Here is a 20,121-nt window from a genome sequence, read left to right on the forward strand (position 1 = left end):
GAGGTCACCCACAGCCCCCGCCCTCTCACTCCCCCGCACACCCTGATTACCCCAGCCGGGGGCGGGACACACTGTAATGAGCATCGAAGAGGTGCTCAACTTCGACTCGTCGAGTTTTTCCATTCGAATTCAAGGAAATGGAAAGACGCAAGTTCCGCGAGACCTTTCATGGCGTTCGTTCTATGCTATAGTAGGATATTTAAGGTTGATACCTTAAGATTTGATAATCTGGAACAGTCGAACGGTAGATGGAAGTGATTTCTCTATCGTTAAGCGCTCGAGGACTTGGTATTGTCCACGTTACTATTAACGTACGTTTTAATGGCATTGGATTGAAGGTTAATGTAATTTCGATACTTTCTCAAGGTTATAAAATTGACCTCTTGTGTTTCCTGTACTATGAAAGAACGATTAATAGCCGATGCACGTGCGGCATAGGAAACGCAGCAACACGTAGGAAGGGCCAATCGCGAACGGGGTCGTCCTAAAGACAGATCGCTGGTAACGCGACCTCGATTCCCAAGCTACCCGCTGAGGAGGTCGCGGGGAACGTAAACGAAGGACGATGTAGAGGGAACAAGCTGAATACAAGAGTAGCTTGGTTGGCTGTCGGCGAAGACACCCGGATGATCGAGCGATGTTATTTTAAGTTTTCCGTGGGGGCTCTCCCATCTTGTCCTAATCGGCTGTCAGCCACCCCCGTGNNNNCCCCCGTGGCTGGGGTCGCAGGCCACCCCCAGGACACGACGTGCCGACGTCCATGTGTGACGTGACGCAGAAAAGGAAAGCGCTGGACGATGAAGAAGGAGGGTGATCGTAGACCCCCCGCGGACGAGATTCGTCCCTTTTGTACGACGAGATTCGCGCGGAGGAATCATACCCCTCGAGGGGTTGGATTCAAAACGTTTTACACTCTCATAACCAGGACCTGTTGATCCTGCCGCGTCGAAAATCGTCGCCACCCCTTGGCGCACTCGAAAAATGTTTTACCACGTGCTTCGTCATCGTACGATTGACTCGAGTCTCTTCTTCCACCCTAACTACGGGACCTAAACTCGAAACGACGTTTTAGTGGCTGATAAATTTCGCGTCGGCTCGCTCGGCTCTTTCCGAACGATCCCGTCTTCATGGTTGGTTAATGTCTTTTTACCCGGACATCATCGGGTTGAAGATTTCATAAACGTTTAATTGATCCTCGAGAGATGCAGAACGAGCATCACCGAGGCGATTACACATTTTAATAGGCGTTTACGAAAATTGCATATCAACGTAGCTGTTCCGCGATCAGCGAAATTTGTTACATTAGCATCGTCGACCCCTTCGTTTACGGTCTTCGAGATAAGACGCGAGTAAAACCCTATCGACCTATAAATATTCCAGTGGGCCCGCGTCGTTGAAACCGGAGGAATAAAGCGCATAATAAAAATTATAGCCGCGAGCCGCGATACCGGTGGAAGAAGTAGGAGGCTGCTGAAATTCCAGCAGAGTCCTCGAACTCGGAATAGACCGTGAAGATGAAGTCGCTCCAGGAAAGTTAGGATGACCTCGCAGGGTCCTGCGGCTCGTTTGATGGACCTCTCCCTTCTTTTTCTTTCTCTTTTTCTTCCTCTTCTTCGCTCCCTTGCCCCGCGTCCCGTAGCGACCATGCATTTCCACCGGATACCCGTTTACACCGAGTCGAGTTTGGTGGCACATATTATATACCTGCGGAAAGGAGGCAGAACGGGACGAAACCAAGGGAGGAAGCTGAAAAAGAAGAGGAGGAGGTGGTGGCGGTGGAAGAAGAAGAAGAAAAGAGAGACGGCTCTCTCGTCCGCAGCCATGCTTATTGCGTGATATTAGCCACGGTGGCTGCCGGGGTAATCATAATCTCGAAAGAGGGACAAAACACAGGCCCCGAATCGCATAACGCTGAATTTTACGACTTGTGGCATAGAGGACAGGCGACCGGATGCAACGCGACTTTTTACCTCCCTCTAACGTCGCCGGCTTGATGTCAACAAGAAGGTGGCGTACCTCAGGGAAACTAACACCCCGAACGAGCTTCGCTTTGAATCGAATCGAATCGGACAGCTTCAAATTTTCGAGGAACCTGCCACCCCGAACGATGAATTTTTGTCTACTTTTTATATCCTATTATCAAGGTGTCTTTCTTCGGTGCCAGACTTATCAAACGTTTGTCATTTTTCTAATTTCTTATTTTCCGTTCGACACTCTGATTTTAAGCGGTTCGATTCGAGCAATGCGACGATCGATTGTCACAGGCGGCAGCACGTAAAATAAATCGCCTGGCAGGTCGTACTTTCTATCAGAAACGGTCGTTCCAGGAATCCGATCTAATTTACGCGTTTGCATAAACCACGCCGCGGTTTCCAGGTAATAAAGAGAAAAAGGGAAACCAAGCTAGGAAGGTGGAAGGAGGCTGGAGGCGTTACATCGCGGGCGCGCGGTTTTCGCAACTCGCCGTACGAAACGGCAACACTCTCTGGTTCGGTCCGCTCAATGGAGACGTAATAGGAAGTAGCAATTTCTTTCCTCCACGGAAGGTTCTGCTTTAAAAGTGGTTCCGCGATAAATTTGGTTTTTCTGCTTTGAGAAACCTAAGTATATAGTAGACAGTGTCGCAAACTTCTAAAAGAGATTATGAGTCACTCACCGTAAGGCCGATCCGCAACCGGCTGCTCGCACGAGTCTGTAACATCAAAGCAAAATCAAAATCAGAGGAATCGTTCGATCGAAGGAATGTTTAAGGAACGTTTCGTTCGAGGTATGCGCCGTATTCTTCGCTATTAAACAACGTTCTATCACGAATGACTAAACAACGCGAAATTTCCAAAGAATAAACGCGGAGGAACCCAAAGCAGCTCTTATACCTGCATTCGCATTCTTGCCTCCGAGCTATCATTACGCAGTCATTCGTATCGTTTATTCACGACAATTTGAAAACGACCGTGATCCCCTCCGTTCGTGTAATAACTTCGCTATAATCGTCAGATGATCGAAACGACACTCGAGAGCACGATTGCGCTGGCGCTCGTTCACGACCACGGTCATTATCTTTTTCAATTTGCATACACGCGTTTGCCAGGATTGCTCGATTCTAAGCGAAGCATCGTTCGCACTAATAAAGGCCTTCGACTACACTCCTCTGTCTTCTCCGTTAAGTAATTTCGAACGGGATTGCTCGCAATTTGCGCTTTAACGATCGCGCGCCCAAGTATTACATCGATTACCACGTAATATCTTCATTCGACGCTTCGTGCGATGGAATTATAATCAAATTTTACCCGTTATTTGAATAGCAGGAATTTTCGATACAAGGTTCAGCTGTTTACTTAAACGGCCTTTTTTAGAATACAATGCGAAGATTACGATCAAGGATCCAGCGTTACATGGTTAATGCGTTTACAGTTTCAAAGGCTCGTGAAATATTCACGCGATTCGCGGAATCGGAGCGCACCGATTTAATTGCAAATCCGGAATCGTCGAAACGAATGTTACACGGCTGGAAAACCACGCAAAAGTTTTAACGACACGTGTCTACAGACGACAGATGCTAGGCCGACGAGATCGACCTAGCCTGAAGCTTGTAAATGTCTCACTCAAGGCGATCGCGAGGTTCTCATAGAAGCCGCTAGGTAGGTCATCGGATGTCATAAACGCTCGACGAAGTTCCTTTGGTGGTGCAGCGCGTGTTAATAGCCTCATTAGATGCCGCAGTGCGGTGACGTATGTATACGATCGATCGTAGATCACCCACCGAAATGCGTCAAATATTTCCTAGGGATAGCAACTACGAGAATTTCATTTCGTTTCATTCGAATATCAAACAAACGTATCACACTTTTACGTTTATTGCTGATAAAATTCTCAATTAAAAAATACGGCTCACAGCCGGAAATCTCAGATAAGAACGCTAAGGTTAAGATTAAATGTAAAAAGGACGTGTAGCGGTATATGCGTCTTAGGACGTTCCGATACGAAGATGCCTCACATAGTTGTTTTGCCACAGAGGTACATGTTGTGTACGACGTACATAATGTAACAAACAAAGTCTGGACAAAGCAATTTCGCTGCTACGTGCAACCTACGACCAGCGATAAGTTCAAACCTTTCGGTACCCTCCTCGAGTATAAATAGACGATCATGTTCTCCAGAAGTTAGCCAGTCGAGCGAAAAAATATAACGAATCAGTCTAACGAATCAGCATAACAATTAGTATCAGTACCGCAGTATCGCGCAATCTTATAAGGAATATTATCAAGCGAGCAACGCTTGCGATTAACTTTGTATTCTACATTTTACAATATCTGTAAATATAGTTAATCGAATTAAGTCGTCTCGTTATTATTTTAATCAACAACACGTCTCACCGTCCACCACAGAAGATTTTTAATAAGTCAAAGATTTGAGAATTTCTATTTTAAAGACACTCGATACTCGAAAATGTGAAATGCCAGGTTCCGAGGGTTTGACGATTTTTGTACACAGTTTAGTTGAATCTTGGGACTCTCGTAAAATATTATCTCGCAGCCAGTCATCCACGTAAGGGACGTATAATAATGGAGACGGACAGGGTCCTCCGGCTGGCAGCGCGATCGAAAGTACAGATTAGATTCAACGGGACAAAACATTCTGCATCTGGTATTCCGTCGAACCTGTCGTCGATGGCACAGGACGAGAGCGACTGTGAATACCATTCACTTGAATCATTTTCCTATAACATAACATTTCCTTAATAAGATTTACGGCTCCTTCCACTGATTATTTAATCACTTACGTTCATAAATCTATCGTAGCAAACATTCATTACCATTGTCTTCAGCTTGGAATAGTAATCATTTTTCTTTTAGCTATTTTCAAAGCAGTCTTCTGAAATAGGAAAACCGTGAGTTTTCGATTGATTGAAAAGTGAATATTATACCAGGCAAATAACATTTCTTGATCGTTTAAACTCCACTTCTATTTATTTTCAATAACTACGATGTACAGTTCCTTGGTATAGCGCTAACCAGGCTATATCCAGATATAACAAAATCAGGTTAAAAACGATTTTCCAAAAGAGAGGTTCATCGACCGTATGCGAAAGCAAAAAAAACGAGCACAATGTACTCGAAGACGGAGTTTCGTTTGGATGAGTAGTAATCGTTTGTCCGTTAGTAGCGGCGTCGTATTCTAATATTTCCCGCGAACCGCGGTGCGCCATCACGAATTCTAATTCATCGTGGCCGGTCGTCCTGGGCCCTGAAGGTGCCAACGGGGTCGCACGCGATAGTCGATAAATATTAAACGACTTTCCACCTGGTGTCGTGGCCGCGGCTTGCTTCGCCTCTTTCGACAGCGGCGGGGCAGGGAAGAGCGGGAGGAGGAGGGAAGAGGGACTTCCGAGAGGGAGATGACTGAATGTTAATTAGCGAGGCGTGACAAGTATTAAGCAATCCATCCATCTAGCCGCGTGCAAAGAGGGAGGAGCCTGGCCTAACGCTCGGTAATTAACGCGACACCACGCCGCATAAGCCACGCATCATCGAACCACCTTCATCCTCGTCCTCATCTTCGTGCTCTCATCGGGTTTCCTGGCAATTAGCCGTCGATTTAGCTGTTAACCCCGGCTGGAAAGTGAAACGGAATTCGAACGAGTGTGCCTGACCCACGACACGCGTCCCCGGAAGTCGTCTGGCTTCGCTTTCGCGGGACGTAACTGTATTTTCGAGCGATCCATCACCTGGCGTCGCTGCGTTTGAAAACGTTCCAACGAGACCAACGATTCCTCTTACTTTCCATTCAACTTTGTTTCGAAGGCTTCGGTCGAGAATATATATTTATACATATAGCATACATGCGAATATTCATTGCGATAACCGGTGAGATTATCGCATCCTCGAAATAATCCTGTCAAAACTAGTATCGCGTCTTCTGACACCCGATTAGCGTAACAAACACAATGACAGCGGGGTAACTCGTAACGATGGATGATGTACGATACTCTCGATTCAATATACCACTCCTCTTCGTTTTTTTTTTTTTTTCGCCTTCCTCCTTGCTCGTTCTCGAAAGAGTAACTACGAAAAGAGAAAGAGAAAGTTGAAGAGAAAAGAGACGCCGCTTGATACGTGTCAAAAGTTAGATTCAAATCCTGTCGGGCTTGGAGAATGCCGGACGACGGGCGGTCGTGGCGGCGAATACGCGGCGAGCACGGCGATCTTCTCTCTCGAATAGATGTATCAGTGTAATTAACAACAAACAATGGCCGTGGGACGCGCGCGCTCGATATCGTATATTAATCGATTAGCCAGCACCGTCCGGGCCCCGGAGATATGCGCCGGTACCGGTTGTTAATCATCGGAGCGCGGGTGCGTTTGTACTTCGAGCTTTCTTTTTCAACCGTGAGAGAAAGAAGAAGAAGAAGAAGAAGAAGAAGAAGAAGAAGAAGAAGAAGAAGAAGAGGACAAAGAAGACGAAGAAGATGAAAGATGAAGAACAAGAAAGAGGTGGAGGAAAAAGGAAGGAACGATCGAAACCGCCGTGTACGATTCGCCTTAAGGATCTTCAAGTCAGGACTAACCATCTTTGTGACGCGTCGCTTCGCCGCGCGTATCAGGGCCACCGTGACTACAGAACTTGCAAGCCAAGTCGTACAGTCGCTGTCCTAACCGATCGCGTTTCGATTCATTTTTTGCCTGCGAATTCTACGCTTTGTTGCCGACTGGCACGCTCGTAAAGTCTCCACTTTTTTCCACACAGATAGATACGCTGTGTTTGTCTATGAGAGATCATAGTTGCAATTTCAATGCGCTCCGAGCGAAGGGAAATTCAACGACCTATGCGATCCTACGTAATCCAACGTGTACTGTTTCGATAAATTATTCGCGGGCATGTCGACGGTTGAATCGTTTATTAGAGCGCATTGTTGGGAACGGTTCGATCGTAAGAACGAAAGACTACGAGGAAGAAAGTAACAGGTCGTAGTAAGTGGAACGTTATTTGGAGCAGAGATCGGAAGTTTATCGATGAATCGACGGTATGCGTTTGAGTAATAACCATTCTATCAATCCGTTTACCGGGTGTTTGTATTCCTGAAAGAGCCACGGGTCTGTCGGTGTTCGATTTCGTGCCCCTCAGCGGTACCGGCAACATTCGAATCATTAGGGATTATCGATGACCGTCAATACGAAACAGCCCGTGAACCGTCATCAATTAGAGTCGAATAATAGTTCGCGTTGTTCATTCGTTAGTCGGAGAACCCGCTTCCGGGTTCCATCTACTGTTCTATCCGCCTTGATTCATTATCAAAACGAAATGACACGTCGTGGAGAATCGTGAAAAAAAGAACAAAAAAAAAAAAGAAGGAAAAAGAAAGAAAAAAGGAGAAACCTATTCAGTTTCGTAATTTTATAGAGAACAATCTTCAATGATCGTCGCTGTTCCGACGCCACGTCTAATTCTACGGTAACCGTAATTACCACTCTCACGAAATCACGCGAACCACACGTGTGTACAATATCAGATCACTCATTCATCAGGCAGGAATACCAAATCACTCCCAACGTGTGCAAACAAAAGATTCTGCTCTAACTATTCGCGGATTAGTTCACCGTAATACACACGTACCATTTTGTAACGAGGTACGCAGACAGAGGCGAAGGAAGATTTACACGATCCTCGTAAAAGCTACACTGTTTCGCGAAGTTTCCTACGCACACATAGTGGCTCATTCACTGCCCCGTAAATTAACGCGTCTCCCACGACCGTCAACGAACCGTGGCTAGGTGTTCGCGCCGGATAACAAACGTTCGCTGGCTAATCGATCGACAGACACGTATCAGGAACGAGCTGCTACGTGCAGCCTGGCTGACGACGCGCGAGTTACACGCGACAACGTGCTCGGTGTCGTGGACGATTCCGTTCACGGTGTTTTACCGCGCGAATCGCTCGAGCACCAACGACGATCGGTCACGTACGATTCTACGATTAGCTACGCGAGTTCCGTGCGTCTAACTCGAAACGACGAAGATCCGAAGCGATTCGCGCGTCTATGTACGTTGCGTACGTGTTGAGTAAGATGGTATCGATTAATAGATGATAGAAAGTTTCGTCGAGATAGGGTAGCGTGGACGATTCGTTCGTTCGTTCGTTCGCGAGGAAGGCTTAGGTGGTCCCGATGACTCGAAGTACCGGTTAATCAGAGCCAAGAGGATCGTTATGGATATTTAGTAATCAAGAGATGGTAACTCCTCTTTTCTTGCGCAGTGAAAGGCCTTGTAGCTTCTCTGACGACCGCTAATTACCGGGACAGACTATTTTATATCCGTGTTTCGTGGATCGACCGAGTCTTTCTTTCGTCGTGTGCGTTCGCGTCGTTTGTATCTCGTTTCGGTATCATTTGATCATTCGCGGCTACGAACAGAGTGAGAGAGCATGTGCTTTCTCAAAGTGCTTGAAGATTATTTTTAAATTTATCCGTGCTTAATGTACTTTGTCGTAGAATCCTTTGTAAGAGCCCGGAGGCTGCTCTAACCGTGCACCTGCCGTTGAAACAGCCAGACAAGAGAAGAGTGGAACGGTGACAAATTTCTCTCCATCAAATTCATGGAACGTACCGACGTAAAATCGCGAGTGAAAAAAACCTCTAACCGCATGAACACGGGGGTGAAGACTATCAGACCTGCCCCCGGCTAACAATCTGTCACTTCGGTGCGTTACGTCCAGTAGCGTATAGCTCCGGACGTCACGGAAACTTCAACCGCGTAGGATGAGTCACTGGAACTCGATGGAAGAAGTACGTGCACGCTATAGGAAATAGGTTTAGCCTATTAAAATTCGGCACGGCCACAGTTGATAAGAGAATATACCAAACTTTTACTTGGTGAAAATTCGCTTCGAATCGGTCGTAGGATGAATATCGTAACGGAAGAAATTAGTTCGCGTTTCCTTTCTAAGTATCTAAAAATACAGTAACATACTACGCAAACTCGTAAAGACAAGACACTCGAATTTTGGTTAAATTTTCGCGTTTGCTAATTCGATCGTAGCATTGCGTGTCGAAGAGGAGCAAACATCGAAGTCGAGAGCGAATGTTGACCATAGTACGTACATTGGCGTAAGTACGTACGAAAGAACATGTTCGAAAGTTCGACGAATGAAAGAACCCGCGAGCAAGGGAAGAAAAGATGAACGGAAGAGAAAGGGGAAGAAAGGGGCGAAGAGAAAGGAGAAGGAAGAAAAGAGACGAGCGTGGCGCAGGAGGTGGCGAGGCGGAGATGAGGCCTGCTCGGTGCTAAAGTCACCGGTCCGGCAAAAAACTCAAATTGATCAAAATGAGAGTTACGCCGAGCAAAAAAGTAAACGAGCACGGTGGTAGACACGCATTTCGTGCCAGTGGTGAGTTTAGGTGGCGAACCACTCGATGAACGCTACTCGACAATAGGAGGAAACTCGGGTCCAACGATCTCTACCATCCTGGGACAGAGATCGATCTCCTCGCGGGAATATCTCGGCTACGTTTCGCGTGCTATCCAACCAGAGGGGATCGGTCTCTTCGAGAGTATCGCAACGGTGGTCGCGTTGATGGTCTCGTAGCTTTACTCTCCGCAAATGCACGGTGTCCGATCCTTTTTACCGACGTGGAAAGCAAACAGAGAAACGGAAAAGCGTAATTTACTACATTTACGCGTGGTTCATTTTCATTTTACGCTGATCGCGCGTCTATCCAGCTACTTACGAACGAATGAGAGGAACGGTTATGCAAAATGGTGAATCTTCGTGGTTTTCTTCGCGGCCACAGACGGTCCGCGTTCACTAGCCTCTTCTAGCGGTCGGTAAGCGCGATATTAACATACCTAAGTGATGCAAATTACGCGTTGGTTCGAATACGGTGTTCGTGTTCAAAGCGAGACCGGCGCAGCGCTCGTTCGCGATAAAAAAACGCGACGGACTCTCGGGATTAATTTTCCGTCTATTACGCGCGAAACGTCTGTAATTTCTGCGGTAATGAAGACGAATCTGGGGAAAAACCATCCTGCTTGGTTGTCGGTATCGTTAACCGTCTGTGTAACTAAAGATTAATGTTGCACACGGGTCGTGATTCCGATGCTAGAATTCGCAGTTGTTCACTGAGATGCATAATTGGCAGCAGGGCCATTTTAAAATTCAAATCCAGTTCGATGGACGAGATAAAATGCTATCTCTTAATGGTAAATTCTCGTATAACGAGCCTCCTTTGCGAGAATTGAAACTGACTTCTCGAACGTATGATCTTGAAAATTTGAGATCAAATGCGTAAGAATAATGAATTTACAGTCCACCGGATGAACCGACTGAAACGCTCAATGCGTTTAAATACTAACCTAATATCTTCGAACGCATCTAAGATTGTTCCTTGTCAATTTACGAAGCTTATTCACGGACGGTGTAGTATCGGAAAAACGTTTACACGAATTCAGTCAGAATCCTATCAAAATTCTCATTCCCTTTTTCATCCACGAAGCACCCACGCGGCAAGCGTGACACGTATCGACCGGTGTAGCTGCAGTTCCTATCGATCCACCCCTTTTCACGAGAATTACCGACAAACATTGGCCTCGGTCGAGCATCGTTCTCCGCCCTTTGCACTCGGTACAATGGAATGGTGCGTACACGCGAAGCTAGACGATGAATCACGCATATGGAAGCGGACAAATGCAAACATTCCTATAAAATTGGAGAGACGGCGGTAAAATCGGATCAGAGATCGGGGAACGAAACGAAGTCGTTGAATTGATTAAGAAGTGACGAGGAGACACGTGCAACTGGACCTTAAAATATGGCCACTTACGACGGCACCGGGGTTAATTACCTCTGTCTTTCTGAACGGTCGAGTACAGTAATGTATTAGCGCGTTTAGGCACGGCCAGTTAATCCCAAGGAACTACTCAACGCACCGTTAAGCACGCTTAACTCGTTAAGTCACCTAATATGTGGCCGGTGTGTGTACGAACGATATTATCCTAAAGATGATCGCGCAAAGAACGGGGGAGTGCGGCTGCGTTCGGCCACTCTAATTGCCCCGTCTCCTTTTTGTCGTAACCAGGCCTTTCAAACGTAATCGTCGTTACACGAAGCCGCGTAAATAGCCGCGTTCCTTTGAGGAACACGTTCTGGTCGTGTGGCCGTGTGTCGTGAAAGTGGGCTTCGATTGTCCGGCCTGTTTCGTACAGTCACCGATTCTTAATCTCTCGATTTTGATTCGGTCATTAACGTACACATCGTAATAAACTATATAGAATAAGGCGACTGTGAATTCATTTTTCAATCTCTTCCACATTAGGAACTTTCCTAATGTCAAAATCAAACGACGATCTCCTTTCGTCCTCCATTAGTCTATCAAACTCTCACCGTATGATGTCTCTCGGACGGTGGATGTAATCGTTTGGAAATTATTAAAAGAAAAATAACGAACGATAGAAAGAAAGTATGTATGTATATGTAGACGCTTGTAGCGGCAAAATGAAGATCTTTGTAAGTGGAATGAAAACGCGCGTCCTTAGTCACGCGTGCTCGTTTTTATCGTCCGGTGGGATCGTGCCGGAAGCATAACTCGATTCGCCTTTTCGTTGGCATTTGCATGCGCGGAAATAATTCCCATGATTCGCCGGAAACGTATCAGATAAGGGCCCGCGGCTATATCCCGGTCGCATTAACGGGCTAATTAAAGCAGCGTAAACAATAGCGGACCTAGGGGAAGCCACCATTGGCATGTTAGAAAAATCCAGGATATCTATATGTACATACGTGTATACAACGCGTAATCTAGCGACCGCATTATGCGCCGTCTGTAAGGTAATGCACGAACACGGCCGACTAATCAGTTGCCATCTACATCGTTAGACTTATGTTTATGGATGATACATGGTGCTTTACAAGACCATCACCTGTAATAACGATTACGAAACAGGACTATTTCGATGCGGTTTCGCCGATCGTGTTTCTATTCCATTCGTTTTCCTTCAAAAAATCGTCAGAATTTTGTCACACGTCCGTAATCGCGCATCAATCCGTCGAATACGAGTAATATTTTTATAAATCGTTCCTTTCGAACGCAAAAGAGTAAGAAAATACAACATGGAACCATAGATAAATCGATAAGTGCGTTTCAAACTCGATTAATATCTACATGTTGCTCATTGACCACAGTCTTACGTGAGAGGTTAAGCGCGATTTTCTGATTTCGCTCGGATCGACTAAGTTCTACTTAACTTTGGCAAATTTCTAGAATATGGACAAAGCGGAATTCGAAATATTTCTGAGAAAACTAAAATAACTAAATGTCACACGGTTCGTATAGAAGGTAGGAAGGCGCGAAACAGTGCGAGTGCGCGAGAAGCACGGATAAGCGGGGATACACGTTGGTGTAGCAGAGTGTAGGTTAATGTACGAACATGCCCGCATAATCAACGACCATCTAAGATCATTAAACCGATGTTTATGCACGATACGTGCGCCTACAAGCGTACGAGATATAATAACAGTAGCGTCATTTGTCTATGTACACGACTTCTATTGCAATCGTCGGGGTTGCGTTACGTAAACGATGGAAACAAAAGCAACAATTGGACCACCGTGGATGACGTTGTGGTTTATCATTAATTAATAAGGCTGTCTACCTTCGTAGTCGGCGACGATTAACGCTTTCATCTCGATAAAGCAGCACAGAGGGTGCAAAGATGGATAGCGTATCATTGCTGTCGTTCGTGTAGTTACAAATTTGACTGGTAATTTTCAGCACCTGGGCTTCATCAAGATCATTGTGTAAAAATGAGTGGACGATGATTTATTATGTCAGCAGGCAACGAGGAAACGCGGTAAGAAGCTTCGTTGAAATGATAAAAGCGTTCGTCCGAGAAAACGAAATTCGAAGAAGAAAGGGAAAAGCAATCGACGAAGAAAAATCGACATTCTTTTGACGATATTTATCGCCGTTGTCCCGCGATGGTGCACAGAAATTCCAGCGTTCTATCCTTGAATGGAAGATACCACTCTCGTCTAGAAACATTTTTATCGACGTTCAGCGATGCTGTGTCGTTCGAGCAAAAACCGAAGGTCTTTCGACTAGGAAAAAGATTATCGACTTACACGCGAGTATCTAAATAATTTTGTATGCAAAGAATCTCGATGGTACGGCGGCACGTTCGAATGACATCGGCGTGTCATAAAATCCCGAACGATCGATATCGCGGAATCCTCGATATGTGCTAATTGACGCGTAATTGACGCGGAATTAACCTTTGCACGTGCCAGGACTCGCGGTAGAAAGCAATTATCGAACGACGTTATCGATCCTTTCTCTCGATTGAAACAAAAAAGAATGAAACGAAAAAAGCTAGTTACGCGGAAAAATTCCACGGGTAATCGATAGTGAATGATTCTCGACGCGAAAAACAGAGCCGGTTATCGTTCTATTCTGTAATGATCGTCTAAACGGATGAGAACGTCGAGCAAAGAAAGGGAAAATGAAACGAAACAAAACGAGAAAGAAAAGGCGCAATTAGTTTAAGGAAAAGAAAATCAGAGGAAAGAAAGGCGAAGAGATGAAGTAACGCAGACATTCAGACCGTTTGCGCGGCTGATTATTCATGATTTGGGGAATGCTCGATGCGCTTATGGTCTCGTCGGATTAGCATACCTCGCATAAACTGCGAAATAACATGCTTGTGCACGCATGCACGCAGTGCACGCAACCGCTCGCGCCCGTTCCGTGCACCATTCCCGAGAGAAAAAGGGTGACAGAGGTAGAGAAAAAGACAAGAGAGAGAAAGAGAGAGAGAGAGAGAGAAGGAAAGGGAGGACGTTCGTTGGTGGAAGAAGAAAAAAATTCGCAAGGGAGCGAGGGACGAGGAAACGGCGAGACGATGCAGTTCTCCTCCTAAGCCGAGGCATTAACATTGTGCTTTATCGAAACCGCTCATCGTGGCACATCCGGATTCAAATTACGCCTGGCTTACGCTTATGTTTATTTAACCAGTTATTAAAATTACATTAAGGGGTCTTTCTTAATTATGTCGCTCAGGGAACGTCCTCGGCTCCGAATGAGCGACCTGTAATTCCGGAAGGAATCGTACCGCTGTATTCCAGACAAAGACCAAGCAAAAATGAACGAAGAAGTAAAAAAGAAAAAAAAAAGAAAATATGAAAGGAGTCGAGAGACAGACAGGAGAGTCTCGCTCGTTGGTCGCGTTTCGAAGGATCGAGCCTGTTACGGAACGATTCTGAGGACAGATTAGTTTGCACGGGGGTCAACGACCTCGGCCTCTGTCTTTTATTCACCGGCTTTCCTTAATATCGACGAATCAAAGCGGCGACGATTGCGCAACTCCATTTAGCAGGACTGTCACCAAGTGGTAACAGCGATCGCGATGGCCTCCATTCCCGAGAAACGGATCTCACTCCCCTTTCTTTTTTTGAGAAAGGAGAAATTTACCGTCGTTAGACTTGGTCTAGTGAACGTTGAATCATCCGGATCGATAAATTTGAAAATAAATTCTGTTGTTGGTACTTTTAGAAAATTCGAATTTTAAATTCCGCCAAGCGATTCGATGAATAATTCCTTTTATATATATTAATCACTGTTGTATATGCAGCAAGAAAATTACGAAGACGGCGGCCTAACTATCTTGTCGCTCAGGGATTACATAAATTCGAAAATAAGAATAACCAACGTAGCGTTGATATGTTCAGAAGCGTTCGAACCTTAGATTCCACCAGGCATCGCAACAATTTTCATAAATTAATCATCCTCTAGCACCGAGAGAAGATTACGAAGACGTTAGCCTCGGACTATCCTGTCGTTCAACTGGCTCATTCTCGATTGATTTTCTCGAATCCCTCGAACCATTCGTTTCCCGGTCACGAAACCGAGCGACGACAATTATAGCGACAATTTATGCACGGGGCTCTGGCTTGCTAAACGCCAACGTGTATAATAGCATAATTACACCGTGCACCGTCCGAAGTAACAGGCTACAAATTGCGAGCAAATTTCGCATTAGCCCGACGAAGAATCGCTCGAGCTCGCGCCATTGGCCCAACTTGTGTGTTGCACCGTCATCGAGCTCTCAGATGACGCGCCGCGGCCAGCAAGAGAGAAGGATACCAAGCGGCCAGTGACAGTGGAAGAAGGCGTCTATAGGTCTCGTTTACCATCATCATTACCATCACACCCGGCTCCATGACGGTGTTACGTGGTTTAATTTGAATACATGAGGCAGGAAACGGCACTGGGCATTAGCCACGCGTGTTTCTCTCTACGACTCGCATTATCTTTGCTTAAAACGATCCTACGTTTCTCTCCGCCACTCCTGGTGTCGCCATTTCCCGCCGAACCTCTGCTTTGCTGACTCACATAATACCGCGAAATTCGAAACGACCACCGACGTAGCTCTTTTTGCGGATTACATAATCGCCGGCTGATACTGTAAGCCCGATTCATTAGGAGCCATACTAACGGTTCTCGCTACCCAGCAATTCCACACGAAATTCGGCGCGAATTTTCGTTCAAATAGATTCTTTGATAGACTCGAGATATAGCGGTTATCTTCTGTCATTTGATTCGTAGAACTATCACGCGATACTTATCAACTTAGCAATTTTCGTCTCAAGTTATGGATGTTAAACGTTATGTGTGTAAGCGAAGCGATCGAAAATATCGTACCGTGTACATAAATAAAGGAATGAATATTCGAGTTCGTGCGATTGCGTTTCCTTGAGTGATTGCGAATTGAGTTTCCTGAGGTTGTTTCAGGTTGATCGTGATAATTGGAAATGGTCCCACGGAGTGTGGACCGCAATTAAATCATTCTGGCGCGACGTTAGGCGACTGACAAACGCTTAATATAATAGTGCACTTTTCTAGATTGCTAGTCTCGTTTTAATTAGCACCTTGGTTAGCGTCGACGAGAGCTGAAGATTCGCCAGCGCGACGCGTCCCGGGCCTTTTCGATTGGAATCGCTCATTAACGCGAGCGATCTGAATCCGGCTTTACACGAAACAATATAATTAAATCCGCATCAACGCGGTAACCATCAGACGGACGAGGCCCCGAAACCGCCGAGAGAATAATAAAACCGGCCATGTATAATAAAGCCCGTTTCGAGCCCAGATATTATCGCAGGACCACGAACAAACGCGCGAGACACACGCATTTTTACCTGTTTCGCCTCGTGCAAGTATTACATACGCGTACAATGATCATTTTTGCCCGAAATAGATCATCCCCGGTCTCCCAACTTCGTTGCAAACAAATCGACGATCAGTCGATGATTAATCGATTTCTTTGTTTCGATTTCTATTCGTCCTGTGCTTATACGATCAGAGAATCAACGAAGACTGGATCCATCGCAGTCTGCCAGATGTCGATGCGAACGATTCGTCGATATCCGGGCATCGTTACCGGGCACGAGATAGAAATTTGCATAGGGACATATGGCGCGCGTATCACGTGAAACTGGTGAACGACTCGAGCAACTGGAGAATCCGCAGCAGGATGCGGCGACCCGCAATCACCAGGCCGACAAACCGGCCGATGAAAGTCAGTAACTCGTCCGGGTTCGTCGCGCAGATTGCTGTTGCTTTTTAAAAGTAAAATTCTTCTAACATCGTCGATTTCTCCCTGAGTCCTCGTCCGAACGATTATCACGGTAAAAAACCGGCCATTTTTCCGCGAACGTATCCATCTCTCAGCGAGCAAAAAGCGCACCGCTATCTCGCGACCGACCAGCTACCGTTGTAAAAGATTTTAATTAAATCGCATGGTAAACGCGTTGTCGGTCGATGATCGTCGATATATCATTGACGCGCGAACGGGATAAATAAGCGCGGACAATGATCTATCACTTGAGTGGTCGCGTAATTATCGATAGAATATTTGACCGTCTACCACGCAACGTAATCGATAGTTGGCAATTGTCTTCGGCTCGCGAGATACTATACATGTATCTCTTCTCGTAATATTCTCTACTCGACTATTCTGTCGTACGGCGAATTTTCTTTCCTTCGTTGAACAATCGATACTCTTGTTTCTGGAGCTTTTCATTGGAAAGAGAGCGATAAGTCGAGGAAGAAGAGAACCGAAACGCGTATCGCAGAGGCGTGCGTTATTTCCGCGAGTGTCAGCTCGTTTTTGATTTACGTAACAGCGCGAAATTAATAAACGCCAGGGAAATTTCCAAGAATCGGCTGGCGCGCACGGCCTTCGTTCTTCATAAGGATTACAAACGAATTCCATCGGATGATAATCGGCTACGTTTCACAACTGACGCGGAATCCATCGATTCCTGTTTCCTGTGTCTTTATGCTCGATACGGTCGTCCTTCCATTCCACGCTGATGATCCGGAATCAGCTTCGCTTCCCACAGGATCCTATCTGCGTTCGAATCGATCACGCGACCCGCACAAAGCCGCAACTCTGATTCATCCGTTTATCGATCCTCCAATACCACTAACGAGATGTAACGCGAAGGAAAATCCGAGTCATCGGTGTAATCGTGAGAAACTTCTATAATGTCTTTGCACTGTTATAAGATCGATTAACAGGTAGCGAGTTTCGAAGCTGGAGTCTGACGTGGAATTATGGTTTCGTCGGTAGATCGTCTGTGTTATTTAAATTGCCTTCAAGTTCTACGTGTAATTTCATCGTACAGCCGGGAAGAACGGACGCCACGGACTAATCAAAAATACATTTGTCTTTGCGCAACGATAGATAGCTATACGACAACAGGCACCCATTATAATTGGTCTATTGAATAACGGATACCGTACATTATTCTGATTTCTGTCCCTTTCTACTTTCCATGGGCTGGCTGCTAAAGTCTCGAACTAAATCGATCGACTCGAACGTCAACCATTTCGATATAATCAATTCTCTAACTTTTCTTAAAACTGAAATATTGAAACCTTAAGATTTTTCATTGTCTACAGCTAGAAAATAATTTTCAACGTCTGATACGCGTCTCCGTGCTTCCCAGACATAAGTATAAGATAAATTGATGAATTCGTATGAGACTTTCAGTGGAACCAACTGTGTGACTTCTCGCAAAGCTTGAAAACGATTCGAGATTCCTTCATCTTCGTTGCATAAGAAAATCTTGAAAATAATCTTCAACCTTTGATCCGTCTCCCTATCCATCTTTCATAGATTAATTATAAGCTAATTTGACGAGAACCAACAACTTCTTTCAAAGCTTGAAAATAAGAACTTTAAGAAAGATTAAGAAAGTAATCTTTCATAAACTTTTCTATTTTCCGTACGCTGATTATTAGTTAAATTGAACAGCTCCAACACCAAAGGCTTCGATACAACCAACTTCTCTCGAGCCATAAAAACCAAAGTGTTAGAAACGATTGCAAATTTTTCTTCCTTTAAGAAGATCTCGAAAATAATCTTTCACATTACGTCGGATGCAAAAAGCACATACAAACGTTAAGTTAACGAGTTCCAATAGAAATTCAATGTAAGATCTCAGCGGAACACCTTGGCGACGACAAGGTTCGCCTCGTCCTAGGGAATAATTCACGGCGACGCGATCGAACAGGAGCGCAGGATTACGCTTGTCCTTTCAACCGGACGCGTGCATACGCAGCCTAGCCTGCCAATCCGCGGAATTAGCATACGCGAGCGCCAAATACGGCGAGCGGCTCAGCTGCGCGCACCGTGCCGACAAATACGATGAATATGGTGATTTCCATCATTTATCCGGCTGGCTAGGCGCAAACGTTCCTGGTCCTTGAGGCGCGATGCGCCGCGAGCGCACGCCTCGCATACTGAACGCGGCACGCGGTATAGTTCGCTGGTATTAGCGATTTCCATTTGCTCGGGGGCTTCGGTGCAAACACCGAGGATAGAGAAAAATGAAAACAACGAAAAACGCGTGGGAAGATAGAGAAGGTATCTACAGATCCTTGTGACCGATGAGCTACAATAAAACTCAACAGCAAGCATGGAATGAAAAATAATGAGCATCGTGTACCGGGGAACGGTGAACATTTTATTTTCGGTTTACAAACACACGGTTTATCGCGAGCTTGGTAATTCCGGTGATGAATATGGAACGGCGAGAGGAAACGAACCGCGGGATGAAAAATTAGCATTAAAATACTGGAAAATTTTCTCTAAAAATATCCTGGTCGATTATCAACCAGATCGACGAGATAAAGATGAATATGCATGACGCGTAGTCGTACCGGCTATCGAAGCTACGCTCTCACGTGCACAACCAGATAGACCGGCAACCCGTGAAAACTAGACTCGAATCGCGTGCTACATGAAACATCTCGGATCTCCTACTATATCTCGACGATGGCCAAACCGTGATATAAAAAAATCGGACAGAAAAGGAAAAGGAACGAGTGGAATAAAGAGCGTGGGTGAAGCAAGGTCTATGCTCGTAGTTCTACGACTTGCTCGCCGTATTATCTCGCCGTACGTGGCATTATAGGTTTCATTACGAGAAGTACATTTCCTTTTCCGAAGTGCACCGCGAACTGCAAGGACGTCCGTATAGCTCTTTGCCGCGCGAATCACTCGTCCAGCTTCGACGCATTCGTCATCGACGCGAGAGAGATGGTATCGTGGCTGCGCCGGGGGATAAGGGAGCCGTGCCGCTCGCGCTCATAATTTGCATGTCTCGACCGGTGCCACGGGTAACGAAGAGTTATGGACGTGCGAGAGCTGGTCAGAACTTTTCGCGGAGGAAAAACACACGAGTCTCTTGGAGATTACGATCGACACCGACGAATAACTTGACGCGGGACTGATGTCTCGCGGTGTAATGTATCTAAGAAGATTTAATGTCTAAACGTTGGTTAGAAACTATTGCTACGTGTAAATTGCTACGTAGAAATTGCTACGTGTAACGTGAAATTGCTAGTGATTTGATTTCGTATTAGCAAGTTGCTGAAGCAAGTAAAATGTAAAGGGGACCAAAAGATGGACCGGTTGTCTCGCGTATCACGGAAGAGGCGTGAAAAGCCGAGTAGGCACGTGGCCAGAAACCCTTCGGTTGAATGTTTAAAGAAAGGCGCAGGAAAGTCGGTCGCGTGTCGCGGTGATTTGTCGATGGCCGTGTGTTGTAGGTTCGCGTACGTGTGTA

At 45.7% G+C, this 20,121-nt stretch overlaps 1 protein-coding gene across 3 annotated transcripts in view; it reads right to left on the minus strand.

The window, feature by feature from the left end:
• Positions 1 to 20,121, minus strand: part of LOC100749404 (POU domain, class 2, transcription factor 2-like) — a 124,460-nt gene that overhangs the window by 95,416 nt on the left and 8,923 nt on the right. For 2 of the 3 annotated variants that reach the window (XM_012384273.3, XM_012384271.3), the window contains exon 2: positions 2,657 to 2,692. The exons of the other annotated variant lie outside the window; for it this stretch is intronic. In XM_012384273.3, coding sequence (XP_012239696.1) covers positions 2,657 to 2,692 — 36 coding nt within the window. The remainder of the gene's footprint in view (positions 1 to 2,656; positions 2,693 to 20,121) is intronic. 3 annotated transcript variants of the gene reach the window in all.

Source organism: Bombus impatiens, unplaced genomic scaffold (genome assembly GCF_000188095.3).
Source record: "Bombus impatiens unplaced genomic scaffold, BIMP_2.2 scf_0248, whole genome shotgun sequence".
NCBI lineage: Eukaryota > Metazoa > Arthropoda > Insecta > Hymenoptera > Apidae > Bombus > Bombus impatiens.